This window comes from Salarias fasciatus, chromosome 18, assembly GCF_902148845.1.
Source record: "Salarias fasciatus chromosome 18, fSalaFa1.1, whole genome shotgun sequence".
NCBI lineage: Eukaryota > Metazoa > Chordata > Actinopteri > Blenniiformes > Blenniidae > Salarias > Salarias fasciatus.
In genome coordinates, this window is record NC_043762.1 from 20,478,720 (window position 1) to 20,498,195 (window position 19,476).

The window sequence follows — 19,476 nt, forward strand, 5'->3', positions numbered from 1 at the left end:
CTCACAGACGCAGTTTAATCTGAAGTTCATGATTTTAGACTGTAAGGGAAGAACAGCACTGCTCAGTCATGCACAATGAGAACCGAAGGTGTTTCCATTCGCACTGCCTCCATCGTAAAAAGCCTCCCTGACCCCAGACCCCTGCTGTTCTGGACATGTCAGTTGCATAATTCACTCACTGTCAGTTGCAGCACAGTTACAATGCTGCTCAAATACACCACATTTAGTCTGTAAATGGGATTTCTTTTTGTTCTCACAATGGTAAATGTCTCACACTCTCTCTCACACACTGTGTGTCTGGCCGAGTCAGTCCTTGGTGCCATGCAGGCAAATAAGAAGTGGCCTTGGAGAGGATTTGTTTCCAACCTGGTATATTTATGCCTCGGAGGCGGGAGGAGGGGAGGAGGGGGAGAAATGAAGACGTGGTAAACACATGCCGGCTGCAGATCTGTCTGGGTGACTGATGAACCGAGAAGCAGAGCAGCGGAATGACGATGACAGGAGGGGTCAAGGTGGCACCGGGTTGTTTTCCTGCTCCCAGTTGTTGTTGACTGTGAATTCGGCCCCTCTAGCCCTTTTATATATATTCTACCTTCTGTTTGATTTTTGTGATTTTTGCTTCGGATTTGCATGCAGGTGCTGCTCAGAGCCCCTCCCTGTAAAAAAACCCAATAAAGACATGTTTTAATGCTTTTTTCAGTCCCACTCTGAGTCTTTCTCTTTCTGATTCCTTGAGCACATCAGTCAACAGCCTCCATGATTATACTTCAGCACGGCTGATGAACGGCTGCCGGCTATTAATTTGTACCTTGGACTCAAATTTTCCTATTAAAGTTCACAAACGTGTTGATGCCGTCTTGACTGGAGTCGCAAATAAATCCTCAGGAGCTGAAACGGTAACGCTGCAGGTCCAGGTCCGCTGACGATGAGAGCCAGAAATGAGATTGAAAAACTGGTTTTATCTGTGATGTGTTGCATTAGAAATTGTTAAGTCTTCCAAGCTTTTGTTCAACGACAACGAACAGTTTTATGTAATAGTGCATTTTCAGGTTTGGCCTTGACTGAGAGAAGTCTTGTAAAACTCTTTGCAAGCTGGAGCAAGTGTTTTCAAAAAGCTGAACCGAGCTGCACTCTGGAAAACTGTTGCACAAATCATTTTTAAGAGTCAATAAAATCTGAACGTGTTGGCTTGTGGATGTGTCAGATCAGCTGAATATCAAGCCTTTAGAAATCCATTTTGATTTCCATGACTGGTCTTGCAAAAACTCGTCTCAAAAGTTGGAACTGATCCTTCTTTCGACTGTAAATGATGTTTAGAAAACTGAGTCTATATGTTTGTCTTTTTTCCTTTATATTTTGATTCTTACAGCCAACCGTGCCTCTTTCCTACACAGCAAAGTCATTCAAGGCTCTCTGACGAAGTAGGTCAAGCTATTTGGGGAAAATACATGGTCATTAAACCTACAGTGTGCATACAGAAGCCAGAGAGCCCAACGCAACACATAACTCAAACTGACCTGCTTTCAGCACCGGGCTTCTCCATCAACGAGGAACTCAGCCAAATACCGTCCTGCTTAAAACAACACCGCCACTGAACATATAGGCCGGGAAAAGAAGATTCTTCATGTGGATTTCAATTCGGCACAGATTCTAATCCACCCAGGTCAAAATTAAATGTGCACAAAGTATTTAGATCCTTGTTTGATCCAAACAGTCACAAAACAAGGATCACCAACATTCATGGGGAGATTTGACTGAAAAACAAAAACAAAAACAAAAACAAAAACAAAAACAAAAACTTGGGTTTCAACTGTGTGAAATGTGACTCACAAAACTGGAAAGAAAAAAAAAAACAAACATTATTGTCGTCATGTTGGTCAGCACAAGCACACTAATCTGTACTTAATTTATCAGGATTTTATCTTAAAGTCCAGAAAGGAACAGTGAATTTCCAGTGAGTCACATGAAGAGCTTTTGAGACACGAAAACCCATTTAATGTTTTTTCAGGGGAGAAGTTTCTGAATACTGACTGAACTTTGACCATCATCGGATGTGAAAAGGGTTTATGACCATTTCGTCTAAAACTCCCAGTTCGTCTGCTACCTTTTTGGCAAACATTCCCATTTTGTCTACTTCAACATTAGACCACCAAAATAACATTAATTATGAAAGTTATTTAAGAAACAGGATATTTATTGTGAAAAACTGTTACAACAGCTATTTTTTTCAGATATTATTAATGTGTATTAATGTGAAATGACCTTCTGTAACAGCTTATTTTGTCTACTGCAATTTTTATACCACCAACATGCCAATAATTTTAAAGTTAGTTTATTCATGATAATAAAATGGCTTAAGTAGCTGGCAAACTGTCTATTGCTGACTTCATGGACTTGTCTGGCTTGTAAAAAAGCTTGTAAATTTTCCATTATGCATTTGTAATTGTCAATGTAAACTGTGATAAAGTGAATTGATCAATTTGTCAATGTGAACTGTGACAAATAAAGTGAAATGTTGAAAAAAAATGGTGTTTTGTGTTGAAGTTTGGTATTTAAAATTGTAAGAATAGGTCAAAATATAGTATTACAGCAGAACCTGTGGAAAAGTAGTGAAACGTGTGGGAAAAATACACAGTAGACGAAAGTAGACGAAATGGGAATATATGTCAGAAACAGAGGAGACCAAATGGGAGCAGACAAAATGGGAAGTAAACCAAATGGGAAGTTACCGAGAAAAGAAAAGTCAGAGACATTCAGAGACGACTTAAGAAGATGAGCTTCAAGGTTTCAGCGGAATTAAAATGTTCATCTAAAAAGCAGGTGTTTTCACTGGATTACATGCCGACACATTTAAATCACTTCAATTTATCAGTGGACTCCAACAAATGTCATGCAGATCGATAAAAAAAATCTGTGTAAACACACCACATTGCTATTTACTAGTGAATGAGTGAGCGGCATCTACGGTCACAAATTCACTCAAAGATTCAGGAAGCTCGAATTGTCATTTTTTCCATCTCTACAGATGAATGTTTGGTTCTTTAACGTGTGCAACTCTGATTTTAAACAGTTTGTTTGTCCTGTGATGGACTGGTGACCCGTCCAGGCTGTGATCTGTGTCTTTTGCCAGTTGGCAGGTGGGATTGACTCTGAGACCCTCTGGAGCTGGGTTGGCTACTAAGAGCGATGCTGCCCTCTGCTGGACAGCATGCAAACTGCATGCATCTCATCCAGTGCCCATCTCATGCTTCCAGTGAACCTGAATTTAAGCTAATAAAATTCCTGCACACACAGCAGTGCCCTACAATTGCTTAATTAATGCATAGAATAAAGAATAATCGTTTCCATGGGCAGAAAAGCAAAAGGAGAGTGTAAAAGCAAATTCTGAAAACTCTGAAACTATGAACTGAGTGTCTCTGACTCGGGGTTTGTCTTTCCAGTATATGAAGCCAAATCGGTGTATTTTTGGTTTTGTACCAACTCGAGTAAAATATAAATGGAGCAATTAGGCTCCTCTGGAGATTAAAGCTCTCAGAGACAAAGAGTCTGACTTTAATTAGCTTGTTAGGGCTTGTTCTTGGTCCTCAGTGGGAAAGGCCTGGCAGTGGAACTGTCTGAATGTTATCTATGTTTCTGCAGGACAATCAGCAGCTATGACCTCCCCAGCAAAGCTGCTGAATGAAAGTGTTGATAGTTCAGGGAGAAACCTATAAGAGGACAGCAAAGTGTTTTCATGAGGCTGTTTCCTCCCCTCATAATGTCATTAAGAGCTAACTGTGCACAGGGACGGTGGGGGTCGAGACGAGGTCTCAGACAAAAGAGACGCTTCAGCCTGTGTGGTTATTAGAGGCAAATAAAGCTCTCATCTGACTGCAGCAGCATTTAGTAGACTCTGGAGAGAGGCGGCCCTGTTGTATGGCGCATTTTTGAGGATTTCTGCAAGTTCACTAAATCCAAAAATAACTTTTTAGCTGCAGTATGAAAACTGTTGAAAGTGAGAGCAGAAAATGTAAAATGAAACAGCAGGCTTCCAGTGAAAAGGAAATTCTTTCTGATTAGGTGATCTTGATAACTATCATTACAAAAAGTTAAAATTGATAACTTGATCTTTGAAAATACAAGTTATTTTGTCCTTTACAGCTTAATAGGTACACATTTATATGATAAAATCCTCTTATTGAAACATCTGGTTTTATTATTGCCATCATATTTCATGTATCGTGTTTTCCCGTCTCTTGGCGTTTTCTTTGGTTTTACAGAAGGAACTCTCTCCTAATTATTCAATACGTGGACCGTGAGTGGATGTCAAAAGCGTAGTGGAGACACTGAAGATTGTCTTGTGGCTTTTAGGTTCAATAAGTGTGCACATTCACAATGACTGAAACGAAATAAACAATGCCACCCCACGAAAGAATGGTGCAATTCAAATATATTAGAAAGTAAACACAAAGGTTATTTGAAAAGTTCAGATTGCCAACAGTGGTGAATGTGAGTGTGCGTGTTGTGGATGGACTGGCGTCATAACTTCAACCATAATCAGTGGGGAAGTGAGATTTATCACCCAGTAGACCGATGCTCTAATGCAGCGTCACCTTGATACCCTGACCGCCACAGGTAGTTCATGAACACTGGTTGTGTTGGACAAAAAAATTTCACCGGCTCTTGGACAGTGAGTCCATTCTGCCCCACCTTGAACCAAACAGTTAAGAAGTTAGAAAAAGACAAGACTGTAAAACTCATCTCAACATCCAAATTTATTTCAAAACATCTGAACAGGTGAGAATGAGGTTGCTGCAGGTGAAACTGATGGCATCCGCTCCTCCACAGCGTGGGATTGGCACCTCAGCCTCATCGCACTGTGGAAATACAAGTTTGTTAAAGCCTGAAATCACCACATAACACAACAAAGATTCTACGTTTAAAATAACCCCGACAGATCATCTTTCAGCTGATCAATACCAGCTACAACTTCAGACATTTTACCCAGACCAGATGCAGACACTTCAATGATTAGTTACTGTTTTACTCTCCAGGATTGTTTGTGGTCAAAAAGTACAATTTGGCAAAGTGTTTTCGACACAGCAAGAGTCTATGGTGCATTTTCAGTAGCCTGATATAGATTAGTGATGGAAACATACCTTTACTAGAATTATATGAAGATTAAAGCTACACTATTCTATGAAAGTGTTTGAAATAAAGAGTTGCCAAGTCTGAGCCTATCTAACATCAAAAAGAGCCTTTTACTGCCATTAAACCTAATGTTGGGAGTTTGGCTGTCGTACCTATCGCAGCCTCCTGGCCTCTCTTTCAGACTCCAGGAGTGTCAGCACATCTCCTTCTCTGACTGGGCCCTTCACGTTCCTGATGATGGAGCGGTTACTGTCGTCCATGAACTCAACACGGACCTGGAGGAAGACAAGAGTCCAAAAAATTTACATTAAAGTCACACTGTGATAAACAAAAACAAAATAATCAAGACATTAGATAAGGGCTGGGCAACACAAAACAAAACAACGCTTTTATCAGATGACAGTATGCATTTCTTTAATCAGACATTTCGTCATGGCATTATGGGATTGTTTGTTATATTTACAGACTCTGAACTGCAGAGAACTTCATGACATAAGGTGATCTGATTCTTTTCTTGTCTCGGAGGAGAGACCTACCACAGGAGCCCAACAGGCACGTCAAATAAATGCAAATAAACCCGTAACAGGCAAACACGATACAGAATAAACTATCAGGACGTCGTGAAGTCTGAACAAATGGCCTGAATAAGGATGAAAAGCCCACATTACTGACAAGGCGGCGAGTTTCAGACGTTAGCATTATTAGCATACCTGTGTACATTGTCCCTGGGAACCAGTTCTCCCGAGCACCTTGGTAACCTGAAGGGAAAAGAGTTTACAACGTCATTGCAGCCTTTTGGTAAATAACTTATTCTGGAGAGCAGCAGACGAAACGGGAGGTGTTTCTCATGCTAACGATGGAGCGGCTAACAGACCGAATCACAGGCCTCCATGATGGGAGCACGAGAGCCGGACACGCTTCACTTAATCCACGCGTCAAATCTAACTGTAGCTTTCACTTTTTCGGACCAACTTAAACATTATTTATTACTGTATCTATCTATCCGCGTACATATGAGGATTTATGTAAAAAGTTGTGTTTTCTTACTCTTGCGAGCTTGATCGGCTGCACGCGGCTGGCGTCCATGTTGTCAGGTCAGACCGGAAAGGACGTCACGAGGAGCGGGGGCGGGCTAAGTGGGAACGAAAAATATCAAACTTTACTCATTTTATCATTTTGTAATTCTGACATGGAATCGTCAGATATAACAGGAATTAATGGGTAAAAAACTACATCTTAGAAAAAACAAACAAAGGAGCAAGCAACAACAACAACAACAACAACAACCCCAAAACAAGAAAAATTTAATCAATCATTCATTCTTTCTGTTTCCGGTGATGTGGGACATACCAAGTGTGGACGTCTTTAGGGGGGTATCACCTGGTGGGCAAACCATCTTTTTAGGTGCGCTTGAACAATATAGAATGCCAAACCCTTTCTATTCACGTTTAATTCATCTTAGCCCTTCATAATTGTTGCTTTACTTACATTTTGACGATGTCATTAATGGTAGAATGTGTGTAATGATTGTACATAACTAATATTTCCTGCTTGTGGCATATGGACATATATTTTACAGAATGAAAATAACAATACATTGAAACATTATAAGCATACTTTATTTGTTAATCCACTGATTCATCTACAATCACAACTGAATGATTATTAATAATTTATTAAGTATTAACAGAGTTGTGTGATTCCAGCCCCCTGCATCTTATGATTTGTGCCCATGCAGTAAGTTATTGCAGTGTTCACAACCAGCTTCAAGTCTGCAGGTCTGTGATCTGAGATTTTAACCATATAAAATGTTAATCAAACAAATTAGAAGCTCTGTTTCACTAGGTACACCAACCATGCATTTTGAGCTTCTTCAGTTGATTCAATATATTTCTGACTACCTTTTGCTCTGGCTTGATTTATTTATCCTTATTTTATGTACAATTAGCGATTAGATGTAATTCCAAACATGAATGCATTTAAAAAATAAAAAAAAATATGAATCCATCCTTATTTGCACAGGGAAGCAAAACTTCAGAAGTACAGCTGCAGAGCACTTATGTAATCTACCTGCTCTTTCCAGCCTTGTTAGCAGTGCAATACCGTCATCACGCCACTCTCTCTGCCGTTCTTCCTCTCTCAGAACTCAAAGCCCTAAATCACAACACTAATCCTTGTGAACAGTATTTTTAACTTGCGCTGGGACAGAAAGAACAGCAATAGGATTAGAGAATCAGTCAAGAGGCTGAATCCCTAACTCATGCAGTTGATCTTCTTGCACGCTGGCTGAAAAGCACAGCAGCTATCTCTTTATCTGTATCTAAATGTGGAGGCGTTTTTAAAAATATTTCCAAAGACATGGACAACTTGTGGACTCTGCGGAATTTTATTTTTCAGTGACTTTGATCAGACTCAAAACTTTCCAGCTGGGCGGTGTTCTGAGAAGCTGTCACAATGGATTTAAAGCCGAAATTGAAAGTGCTGAAGAAGCGTCGCTCCAGTCTTTTTGCCACCATAAAGCGGGAGATGAGCTTTTCACAAAGTGCTGAAGACCAGGAGTACGAATTTCCCTTTTCACAGGACAGCTCTGTGAAACCATGGACGTCCATGGACAACCTTGACTCTCATGAGGAGAAAAAACCTGCGAAAAAAGACAAGAAAAGAGAAGATACAAGTCTAAGAAAATCAACTATCGTCAACCTGAACGTGGGTGGAAAAGTGTTTCACATCCCAAAGCACTTGGTCCTGCGATACCCTAAAACCCGGATCGGTATCCTCGCAGTCTGCGAGGATCCGGTGAAGCGTCTGACGCTTTGCGACGACTACAATGTTCGGAACAACGAGTTCTTCTTTGACAGGGACCCCATGTTTTTCCACTACATCTTTCACTTCTACTGCAGCAATGTCCTGTGGGTGATGGACAGTCTCTGCCCCGTCAACTTCGAGGAAGAGATGTCCTTCTGGGGGCTCAAACTGAAGTACACTCCAAGGTGAGGTGTCCGTGCTTGGCGCTCACTGATCAGCTGCTACCTGAGAGCCAGGAGTGAGTTTGAAAGGTGTGCTTTTGTGTAATCGCGGTTATCTTGCTGTCCTTTCCAGGTGCTGCCGTATTCTCTTCGAAGAGAAGGTCGACGACATCAGAGACCAACTGAAGGTCAACCAGGAACTGATTGATGAGATTAAGCCCCACCAGGACGACGAGGGCTACAAGACCATGTTTCTCGGAGCCTTTCGGAAGGCCCTCTGGGACCTGATGGAGAACCCTTACTCCTCACTCTCAGCCAAAGCCTTTGCTGTGTTTTCCAGTCTCTTTGTGCTAATTTCTATTGTTGCCATGACAATGAGTACAGTCAAAGAACTCAGGGACTACAAACTTGCAGGTAGAACCTACATGGAGTGGATAGAAATCAGCTCCATCCTTTTCTTCACGTTGGAATACTTTTTACGGTTATTAACCACGTCCAACATCAAGCATTTTGTGAAGAGTGCCCTAAACTTTGTTGACATCGTGGCTGTTATGCCCTATTTTATCCAGCTTGTTTTTGAGGCGTTCTTTATCGATTCAGAAGACGTCAGTGCACAAGAGGACTTGAAGACCATGGCAAGAGTCAGCAAAGTCAGCAAAGTGCTCAAGGTCATCAAACTGATGCGAATCTTCCGCATCCTCAAGCTGGCACGCCACTCCACCGGCATGCGGGCGTTTGGCTTCACCATCCGCCAGTGCTCAGAGCAGGTACGCAGAAATATCAAAGAAACAAAGAAATGCATGATGCAAATGTTTGAAACTCATGTGAAATATGCTTTGCACGATAATAGACCGCACAAAATAATTTTCTTATACATGAATGAAAGTAAAAGTCACAATAATTTCAAATGAAAATTTTCACTTTTTTTAACCACTTTAACCGAATGAAACAAAACACAATGTTTATATTACTTTCATGTTGCCAACAATATCTCAGTTGGACTTTATTAGTTCATAAACCAACTCCATTGCAGAGAATTATAAGTAGAACAAATCTAAAGCTACAGCAGCTTAACACAGCTGACAACAGGACCGCTTTCACATCCAGCAGCAGGTTAACATTCTCTAATTTTATTATCAGTACAAAGAAACAATGTATGCAGATGACAGTGTGTAATGTTACTGAGCTCTAGTATCTTTTCTAGCAGTGCTTTCTCCTCCGGTCACCTCTGGGTTTAAAGCTTTAAAGCCAATATTTAAGTAACCTTCAACATCAGTTTTTACAGGAAATAAAATAAAAGTTCAACTTCTAATGCAATGTGAGGTGTGTCCCTGAAAGGAAATATACTGTGAGGTTCAAGTGAGAGGTTTGATCACAGAAAAATTGAGTTGTTGTCACCGTTTACTGCAAAAAGTGACAATTCAATATAATGAAAAAAACCAAACCAAAACAAAACAAACAAACAGCACCTGCCATGAAAGCCTTCAGTTATCGTGTGCTTTTCTGTGCTACTCCAGGTGTGTTGTCTCTTCCTGTTCATCGCCATGGGCATCTTCACCTTTTCCGCCCTGATGCACTCTGTGGAGGTGGACCAGCCGGGGACGCCGTTCAGCAGCATACCGGATGCCTGGTGGTGGGCTGCTGTAAGTATCACACAGACTTCCACAGTAACTTCAGCAGATCTTCTGGCTTGGAGTTTTGGTTTTATTTTGTTCAAAAGCAAATGAGATGGTTTTGTTCATGTGACGTTGTTTTGATGAGAAATGAAGAAAAACCAAGCAATAATCTGAATTGATCAATCATTGATGAAATCAAAACATCAAATAGAATTCTACCTTGCTGGACGTCACATTCAAAGCACATTTTAAAATTCCTGCATGCTTCCTTTAAATCACTGGTTTACTGGGGTCCGGCCGATGTAGCCAGCTTTAATGGTTGTCACTCAGATTCTTCCGGATCACTCAAATAGGTTACCGTCCTCGGTAAGCTGCTCCTCTTGACAGAGCTGGGAGAAGCTCAGCTGGGGGTGTGGCGCTGTGATCAAGCAGCGCAGTGCAATTCGGGTGTCAAGGATTAGACCTAGCAGGATTTGCCCTGCCTGTCTAGTCAGGCCCGAGCAAAGGTGCAGAGCACAAGGCGGAGTCATGTTCTCTACTATTTTGGGAGCTCCACGAAAAAGTGAATCCACTAGTACAGCCGTATTAAAAGACTCTGGTGTGATCCAACTAATATAGCGTTTGACATATTTTAACAAGCAAAAATAAGACTCATGCAAGTGTTTGCATGGAGCATGAGACGCAGTTTGGACTGACTTGAGACGCCCATCAAGCTGTCATGTTGTCAAACATCAGTTTCATCACTCCTTGAGTTAAACTATTGGAATGTTACACTGACTGAACAGCCTTCTGTCCACCTTCAGAGATAATTTTAAGGGTGTTTCACTATATGTTTATGATATGATGTTTATTCATTCTCAGCTAAATGGGGTAACTGTTGTTTTACCTCAATAACGTGCAGCTTTAACACTCCTCTTTCTGCTCGGTTCATTAAATGAGATGTGTGTAAAAGTGTGATATTTGGTCATTTGAAGGTATCATTCAGCTTTGTATTTCTATAAAATCTGTATGTTTAAATCACGTCACTCAAGCCTGTATGTGTCAATCTGCTGTGTTTCTGTCACTCTCACGTCAGGACCTGGTTTTTATTTATCTGGCAGCAGCTGTTATCTTATATGTGTCTAATCCCATCTAATACGGCCTAATGCGTCTCATTTGTTACCAGTCACAGTGATTGCATTCAAGATGTGACATGCAGCTCCGCTTTCCTGGAGGTTCACTTGATCTCATCATTCTTAACCTCTAAACAATGAATCAAGGTAACCTGAAACACCTTTTTTTTTTTTTTTCTGTAGGTGAGCATCTCGACGGTGGGTTACGGAGATGTTGTTCCCATCTCCTATCTTGGCCGCTGCGTTGCGTTCGGCTGCATCTCCTTCGGCATCATCCTCAACGGCATGCCCATCTCTATCCTCTTCAACAAGTTCTCCGACTACTACGCCAAGCTGAAAGAGCAGGAATACACGTTTTCCAACACGGAGCGCACCTTCCAGCTCAAGAAACGTCTGAGGCGCAAGTTCGACAGCTGCTTCGAGCCTCAGCCGGAAGACTCGGATGATGAGATCCACTACCGGCCCAGCGGACGACAAATGAGCTTCGAGAGCGAGGAATGAGAGCCGCTGCCTCGATGTGACCTCGGTAACCTAAATGGCCTTATCACCCACGGGTCTGCAGAGAGTAAGACCCATCTGCCTCCAACCCTGAGCCTATGTGAATTAGGACGGACAAACTTCAAGGGGAAAATGGAAGCAGCAACAAGTTGAGATAAGCTGTAAGCCTCAGATTTAGCGTAGCTTCCGCTTGCATGCTATATGGGATGATTCTCCGTTAAGATCATGCTCACGACGAACGGCTTACTGTTGCTTTTCCAGCAGCAGCATCTGGCTGCACATATTTCTGACTCCACTCAAACAGAGGTTTGACACAAAGAGGTCAACTGGTAACATCACTGATCAAATTATTCGACACTTAAATTAATTTTGGAAGGCATCTTGTGAAAAACTGCTTTCCTCAGAAGTGCTATTAATAAACTGTTTTATTACATAGTGTTTTAGGCTACGCTTTACAAACTCTGCAAAATTCAGTCACATCCTCATTTCTCTTTCAAACTTCTGTAAATATTTTGGCCAATGTGACCCTGGTGGTTTGTGTCACTGTCTTGTCTGTTGTACTCGCCATCTGTCGTATGTGCATCCGAGGAAAAAGTTCAACCATGTGTCATGAATTCCATGTAAATTTCAATTTGCGCTCCTCAATTCTTTTCATCCAGTCAGCGTCTGGAAGGCACGTACAGGAAGAGGTGGGGCAGAGGGTGCGTCTGCTGCGATCAAGAGCCTCGGTGTAATTTTGTTGTCATGGATTACCTGGGATTGTCCTCTGCGCCTCCTGCCTGGTCAGACAAGGGTAAAAGTCAATCATGTCCTGTGCTATTTCTGTGATACGGAGAACCCGATCAGGTGCATATAATAGGTTCTCTTTCAGGTCTGACAAACCACTCCAGCAGCTCACGGTTTGTATCTGACATACAATGGGAAGATGTTTCATTCCCACTTATGGGGCAAAAGCTCTTATATTTGCTCAGTAGTCTTGCTGAGAGAAGCACTGACCCTCACATGTCAGGATCAGGAGCTCTGGTATAAACTGCCGTTGCTCGGGGCTGCAAGCTGCACAGTTATGCACAGCAAATGAGTTGTTTCATTCACGACATATTGAACGTGGCCAGTTGGCAGCAAGAGATGACGGCAAATTCCAGTTTGTGCATGATCTTCTTTTATTGCAAGAAAATCTGGTCACTTTTCTGTGATTTCCAGATTTTGTACAGCCTGTGAGGAAAAATATTATGCACCTCCAATCACAATTATTGACTGTCTCTGGGTTTTTCCATGTGCACAGAATCTTACTTAAGTACGTTTTATCACATGAACGATTTCAAATATTTCTGTCACTAGACAACACCAGGGGAATCACTGGGTTAAAGGGGTTTTTTTTGCATTCAGACATCTGTTGCTGCTAAACAGTTCACATATCACATTATGAACTGCACTGTGATGAAATTGATTGTTTAATTACATTTTTTAATGCAGCACAAAATCCCAACATACATTATTATTTTTCTGAAGTTGGCAAAAGTCAAAAGATAAAGGAATCTACAAGAATCTCACTGGGTCATTCAGACTGAATGCAGAGAGGAACTTCCTGGTTTTTATGTTATTTTCCGCAACTTTCTTGCTCTTTAAACGTATATTTTACAAATTGCATGTATTTGTTCTTATTCCAGAAATAAAATATTTTACTCAATGATTGTAAGAATGAACATTTCCCATGAAAACACTGTATAATGTGTCGTTACTGTATTTTCATTTTTGTTATTAATGACAAAGAAAAAAAAGGTACAAAACATGAACACATTTCCATTTGTCTTATCATAATATGAACATGTTTTCAAGATGCTTTTTGCCGCTAATATTTCAAATTTCAGCAACACTATCAAAACTACCTTCTTCACTTTCTCTCTCGGTGCCAGAAACCTGACGTCTATACCTGCTTGCAGACATCCGTCTTATTTGTCTGAGCGACGATGCTGCAGCCTAATAGTATTACAGGATAAGGTAATGGGAGGGAAGCCAGTGGGTCTAATTGTGTCGTCAGCCTCAATAAAACTCAAGATTACAGGGAGACTCCGGTCGTCTCACATGACTGAATGGACGGGAATAGACACGGTAAGGACGGACAGTCTGCAAGAGATCCTGCAGGTGAACACACATAGTGCTGGAAACGTGAGGAAAAAAAATGATCGCACATGTACAAAATATTGGGAGCTTTTTTTCCATTCAGTTGGTTGAGGTTGTTGAGGTCTTTCTGTGCAGAGATTGCATGTTCTCCCTTCATGCATTGACTGCAGCAGATCTCAACCATGGGATGAATTGGCAAAGAAAATGAATGGATTTATGGGTGAAATGGAAGAAACTTCTGCTGTCTGAAGACTGCTTCTCGAAACGAATCAAAAGGATTAATGAAATTGGAAACCGCTTCTGATTACTTAATATGTCAAGCATCTCAAAGTTCTCACCAAACTTGCAAAACTGTTTCACAGTAAATGTTTCAAAAGTGATGAGAGATAAGTGAAGCCAGTGCTCTCTGCACGTTTATCATTGGGGAAAGTTTTTTTACAGCTTTGCTTGAACATTTGCTTGACCTTTTACAAGAAGGACGTGTTTATTCATCTGAAGGCTCTGCAGGCTGCGGAGGGCGGAGTCACACGTTCACCGGAAATGTAATCACTTTATGGCATTCGGCTCTATAGCTCCACATTCTGGAAAGGCAGGACGGCCACCTATTATCACCGTCCATTATTCCACAACTGTTTCACATGAAGAATGAGAAGTGCAGTGGGCTTTGTGCAAATAAATTTGCATAAAATTTGAAAACTACAAAAGCTACTCCTTACTTTCATCTAAAAGTTTAAAAGTTGGATGACCTTGAAGTGAAGGACAACACACATGCTTTGGTCAATTTATGGTCCACAAACGGACACGCTGGGCATGTTATTTCCCAACTTCAGGCGTTGACGCCTGCAACGCGTGACGCGCGTCGCCAACGCTCGAAACGCTCGGAAAGCGACACTCGAAAAGCGCCTGACGCGCGTTAGGTGCGTTGAAGCTCGTCCACCATAGACTTTGAATGTAACAGCGACGCCCGTGACGCTTGCAACGCGTCCGGTGTGAACGCTACTTTGGACATGACTCTTCCAGTGATTGTCCTGCCTTCATGGAAGAATTATCAAAAGCCAGATTCTAAAATGATAAAGAACAAAGAGCAAGAACCGTTAAGAGAGAAATGGAAAAAAAGAAAAACAAGTAGGACTAATGTGTTGCCGTCAGCAGAGCAGCTGAAAGCAATAAATCAGTCACTGGTATCACCAATGTCATCATTATAGGTTATAAAGCTAGAAGTACCGAACAGATATTAAATGGGATACGACCATGTGAGTCAATACCCTTGACATCTTTCCAGACGTAATCGCTTCCAATTAGCGCACATCCTCCACAACGTGAAGGAACGGGTCATACATGTACCATTTGGACAAACTGCCAAGCATTACATCACCGGAGGGCTGCGGTCCGTTCAGCAGCCGAGGTTTCAGAGCACAAACCCAGGAGATTCTTCTGGATTTTCAAAATAAATGATCACGATAAAAGTGACATTGAGAAGCACACGCATGGTTAATGAGCATCTTCTGGGCCTCCAGGCCAGGTGTTTATCTCAATGTGAGTTTCGGCCTTGAGCCTTTGCAGCAGTCTCATACCAGCCTCCAGATCAGGACATCCTTACCCCATCACCAAGGCTGATTGTATCTTTCAAACAATCTGCTGGTTGATACACAGTGACTATATAAACCCCCCCAGGTCCACCTCTCCAGTCACCTCACCTCTCCGCTCCAGCCGGGTTAGCTGCAGCACACGACACCATGCCTCCTGCTAAGACTCTGCTGTGTCTGATGGCGGCGGCGCTGGCCGCGGCGTCCGTGGTTCATGCACAGGACAGGATTAAGATGTGTGGGCGAGAACTGATCCGTCTGGCGGTCTCATCCTGTGGGAACTCCCGGCTCAGGAGGAGCGTGCCGGACAGCTGGGCCGTCACCGAACTGGACCAGCATCGCTTCGCCCTCCACTGTAAGCACTTTGTGTCAAACTCTTTTCTGACTGGAGTTTTTCAGTGTTCATTGATTAATCCCGGATATTGCACATCTGTACAGGGGACCGTGGCTCTGCTGCTGAGGAGCACCAGGCGTCAGAGGCTCCACAGTTCAATGGGGGGAAGGATGTCCGCTCCCCGGCCCCTCACTGGTACCCCGTGTCCTTTCGGGTCAGGCGGGCTGTTGGAAAGATATCTGACATTTGCTGCGAGAAAGGATGCAGCCTGAAGGAGCTGATACAGTTTTGCTAGACGGAGCTCAACACTTGTCCCACGTTTTGGGAACACGGTGAATTAAAAGGTTGTCTTCAGCCTCTGATGTGAAAGAGACCTTCACCTTGTTGTATAATCTTTGAATAATCAAAATCGCTTTGCTAAACTGCTGCGGACGAGGTGAACTGTGCACAGGAACTATTAATATCACTTGATCTTGTTCAGTTTTTCTTCTGTATCATGTGATAGAAAAACACACAAAATCAAAATGTACACAGACAGAGACACACATGATTGCTTTGTATTAATGTAAATTATAAATTAAGATTTTAAAATGCTACACTGATGAGTAACCTGTAATAAAACATCTGGCGATTATCACAGTGCGTTCAGAAAACCTTCTGATGAGTGAAATCAGTGCAGAGCTTCAATGGTAATTCTTGTTCTTGGCTTGGTTTTCTTTGCATTTTCACTTTTAACAACACTTAGTGCTCCTATTTTAATTCAACATTTGCCAGCTATATAGCAGAATGAGCTTGTGTTACTAAGGCAAAATACCTTGGATTTCATCTGTCTGGGAGAACTTCGAGACTGTGGAAGGAAACCGAGGTGCCTGGAGAATAACCACATCTGCATAGGAAGAACAAGCAAACTGCACACAGAGGAGCCTCGAAGCCCAATCTGAACTGAAACCAGTGAAATTCTCGTTATGCCCAAACATGTCAGGCATTCTACTCACTCCTTAGAAAAATAAATAAATAAATAATCAAAATATATCGATAAACAACAATCAAACTGATTTTACTTTGCAGGCCGGTAAAGATCAATTTCAGCAGGACGGTTGGTAAACTTGTAAATATTGGCGACCGTGTGTGTCTTACTTGAGGAGCTTCGCCAGAAACACGCGTCAATTCAACACATCAACACACACACACACACACACACACACACACACACACTGTGTGTGTTTGTCATTCTTAATTAAGATAATTAAACCTGTGAGGAAATGAACCTTGAAATTGCAAATGGTTTAATTGAACCTGATTATGTGTTGAAGCATAAACATGTGTGGGCAGAAACATAGAGGCTACAGGCCCTGAATCAGAGTCCAGTGTGCTTCTGCTTCACAACTCCGCTTCCTTCTCTGATGGGCCCAAATGGGATTGAGGAGATGAGCCTGGCTTCAGCCTCACAATAACAGAAATCATTTATGTAGCCCAGCCAGTTTCCCACACTGAAGAGTGTTTAATTCTCTCAATGGATAATCAAATGCAGGGCTGATTATCTGCCACTCTTTACTGCAGCCTGCACTAAATGACTCCTAATAGCAAATGAAATCAGCCTTCAGTGACTGATTGGTTCATTTGTTTTAATCGGCACGGGATGGATTGCGTGTACATACAATTAGTTTTTCTGTAATTGGTTTTATTTGTAGCCTTTTCAGACAAAACACACAAAGATGAGCGTTAAATTTGAACCTTCTTATTAGTAGATCATTTTGTTTGGAAGGTTTTTAACTGGAGACACTCAGAGAACACAGTGTTCTGATGAGGTTTCAAACAATGCACCCGATTCAGCAAAATGCTTCTTCCTGTGCAATTGATTCTAGAAAACCTTTCTAAACAATGAGCTAAAGTGTTCTTGCCTCATGCACTCTTTGCAAAAAAAAAACAAGGAGGAAAGATTAGAATTCATTCATTCATCCGTTCACTTTCTATCCCAGTTTACAGAGGGAGAAGGTGCAAACTGCAGAAACAAAGTCTTTGCCTGGACTCGAATCCACACGTGTGAATCATTACAAAACCATCTGACCCCTACAAACCATGACTTAAAAAAATACAGCATAATCACTGGTGTGTTTCCAAAGAAATGTTATCTGAATGAAACATTTACCCAGCATGATGGCAAGAAGAAACATTTTCAACCATTGTAAATGAGTGTAGAGAATACATTTTGAAATACTGTAGAAAATAAGAAAAATCCCCTGAAAATTATGATAATAAGAAAATAAAAATTAAAAAGAAAATCCATTTTTTTGTAAAATTTATCAGAAGAATTACGGACCTGGTCAGGAGGGAGTTGATCTGAAGGTGCCTTTGCTCCCTCAAAATATTAAAAGACATTGCATCATTTAATCCAGCTGTTGGCTGACACCTGGATGTTCCTCCTTATGCTGTGCCTCTCAGGGTGCGGCTGGCATTTTAAATATCCCAGAGTTCAAGAGGTCAGCGACCGTTCTCATTTCAAGCTCATTTTCTTAAACAGGCTGCAGAAATCAGATACAACAGAGCTCTCAAGCTTTTGAAAACCAAGCTAGTTTGTTCGCTTTTCAAACTGTGTTTATTGTCTTATTTGCTCTCATGAGTGGTAAAAGCTTGACGTGGTGGCAGTATGGATGCAGTGCCTCCTGTCAGCCAGCAGAGGGTGACAGATATCTGACTTGCAGCTCTGTTGGCCTTCCTGCCTCTCGCCTGAGACCGGCCTCCTGAGGGCAGAGAGTTGCTCCATTCTGCCAATGTGAGAGTGTTTTAGGTCTCAGCGTTACTGTAGCGGGCTCAGCCGCGTCACGTGCATCTCCTCCATCTCTCAGAGCTCATTACAGTAAAAACGCTCAATCACCTCAAGTGATCCTTTAACTCCTTGTCATAAGAGGAGAAATGTGATCAGAGGACACTTCCAGGCCTCTGCCGTCTCCGTCAAGTGCCAGAGTGAGACGCTCAGGCCACTTCCGATGGTTTCTTCTAAAACCCTGCTTGTCAGCCGAAGAAAGCTGCTAATCCAAATACAGGAAGTGGAATAAAAGTCCCCGATTCGTCTTCATGTCTCGCTCTTTGTGTCAAGTTTCAGTGAGCAGGAAAACCAACAGGACGGACATGAACGTTCAATGAACGGGAGGCCCACACACACACACACACACACACAAACACACACACACACAGGCAGGAGAGTGTACGTGCACCGGTGGGTGTCAATTTGCATGTAAATGAAATGGCACTCAGTGCCCTTGTTTCGAACAGTAAAAGTGTCAAGGCTAAAAATGTAATATCGTGTGTGTGTGTGTGTGTGTGTGTGTGTGTGTGTGTGTGTGTGTGTGTGTGTGTGTGTGTGTGTGTGAGTGCTCTGAAAAACAGTACGTGTGTGGGTGTAAGATCGGGGGAACCCATTTAAAGTCCGAGGCCACAGTCCTCTTTAAAAGCGTGTTCTTTTACACCCAGAGTGGATTGTGTGTCGTGTTCTGGAGCCAGTGGGAACTTGTGTGTGTGTGTGTGTGTGTGTGCAGAGGGGAGCGGGAACCAGGAGGGGGACGGACAGGTTTCCTCACAGCAGGAAGTCTGCAATGCTGTCGTTGGAGGAATCCTCAGGAGCCATGTCTGAGTCTCAGGTGGTGGAACAGGACCGTTGGTGGTTCCTCTTGTAGACTTGGTCTCGAGTGGCGCTGAATAGCGTGTGTGAGTGTGTTTCCTATATTTTACAAGTTTTCAGGGGCCTAACAGTCACTGCACTTATCTGACCTATTTGACAAACGTGTATGTATTTGAGGTTTATGCTCGAACATGACATCAACATGGTCAGAGTGTCCAGCTTTTATTTTTTAAAATAGCTGTTTAGGAACTATTAGAAACAGGGTTGCCAGATCTGACAGATAAAACCAAGTCAATAAGTCCAACTCAGAATTCCTCTAGAAAACCCAGCTAAAATAATGAAATCATCACATGCGTATAAAAACTAAAACAAAATATTTGATAAATACACAAAGCTTTTCGACTGCCAAAGAAGAAGAAGAAGAAGAAGAAGAAGAAGAAGAAGAAGAAGAAGAAGAAGAAGAAGCACAAAGAGTGCAACCAAAAGGCTCACAC

At 42.1% G+C, this 19,476-nt stretch overlaps 3 protein-coding genes across 3 annotated transcripts; 2 read left to right on the forward strand and 1 right to left on the reverse strand.

Moving 5' to 3' along the window:
- Positions 1–4,736: 4,736 nt before the first annotated feature.
- On the reverse strand, positions 4,737–6,264 carry rps28 (ribosomal protein S28). Its single transcript, XM_030115193.1, has 4 exons — positions 6,178–6,264; positions 5,841–5,888; positions 5,283–5,405; positions 4,737–4,856 (listed from the first exon to the last, which is right to left on the reverse strand). The coding sequence occupies exons 1-3, from the start codon at positions 6,214–6,216 to the stop codon at positions 5,283–5,285; spliced, it is 210 nt and encodes a 69-aa protein (XP_029971053.1). The 5' UTR covers positions 6,217–6,264; the 3' UTR covers positions 4,737–4,856.
- A 1,287-nt stretch (positions 6,265–7,551) lies between these two features.
- LOC115405503 (potassium voltage-gated channel subfamily V member 2) lies at positions 7,552–11,626 on the forward strand. Its single transcript, XM_030115098.1, has 4 exons — positions 7,552–8,120; positions 8,230–8,863; positions 9,614–9,739; positions 11,008–11,626. Exons 1-4 carry the CDS (start codon positions 7,585–7,587, stop codon positions 11,323–11,325), a joined length of 1,614 nt encoding a protein of 537 aa, XP_029970958.1. The 5' UTR covers positions 7,552–7,584; the 3' UTR covers positions 11,326–11,626.
- Positions 11,627–15,166: 3,540 nt separating this feature from the next.
- On the forward strand, positions 15,167–15,664 carry insl3 (insulin-like 3 (Leydig cell)). The gene is made up of 2 exons (XM_030115640.1): positions 15,167–15,384; positions 15,468–15,664. The coding sequence occupies exons 1-2, from the start codon at positions 15,180–15,182 to the stop codon at positions 15,656–15,658; spliced, it is 396 nt and encodes a 131-aa protein (XP_029971500.1). The 5' UTR covers positions 15,167–15,179; the 3' UTR covers positions 15,659–15,664.
- Positions 15,665–19,476: the final 3,812 nt, after the last annotated feature.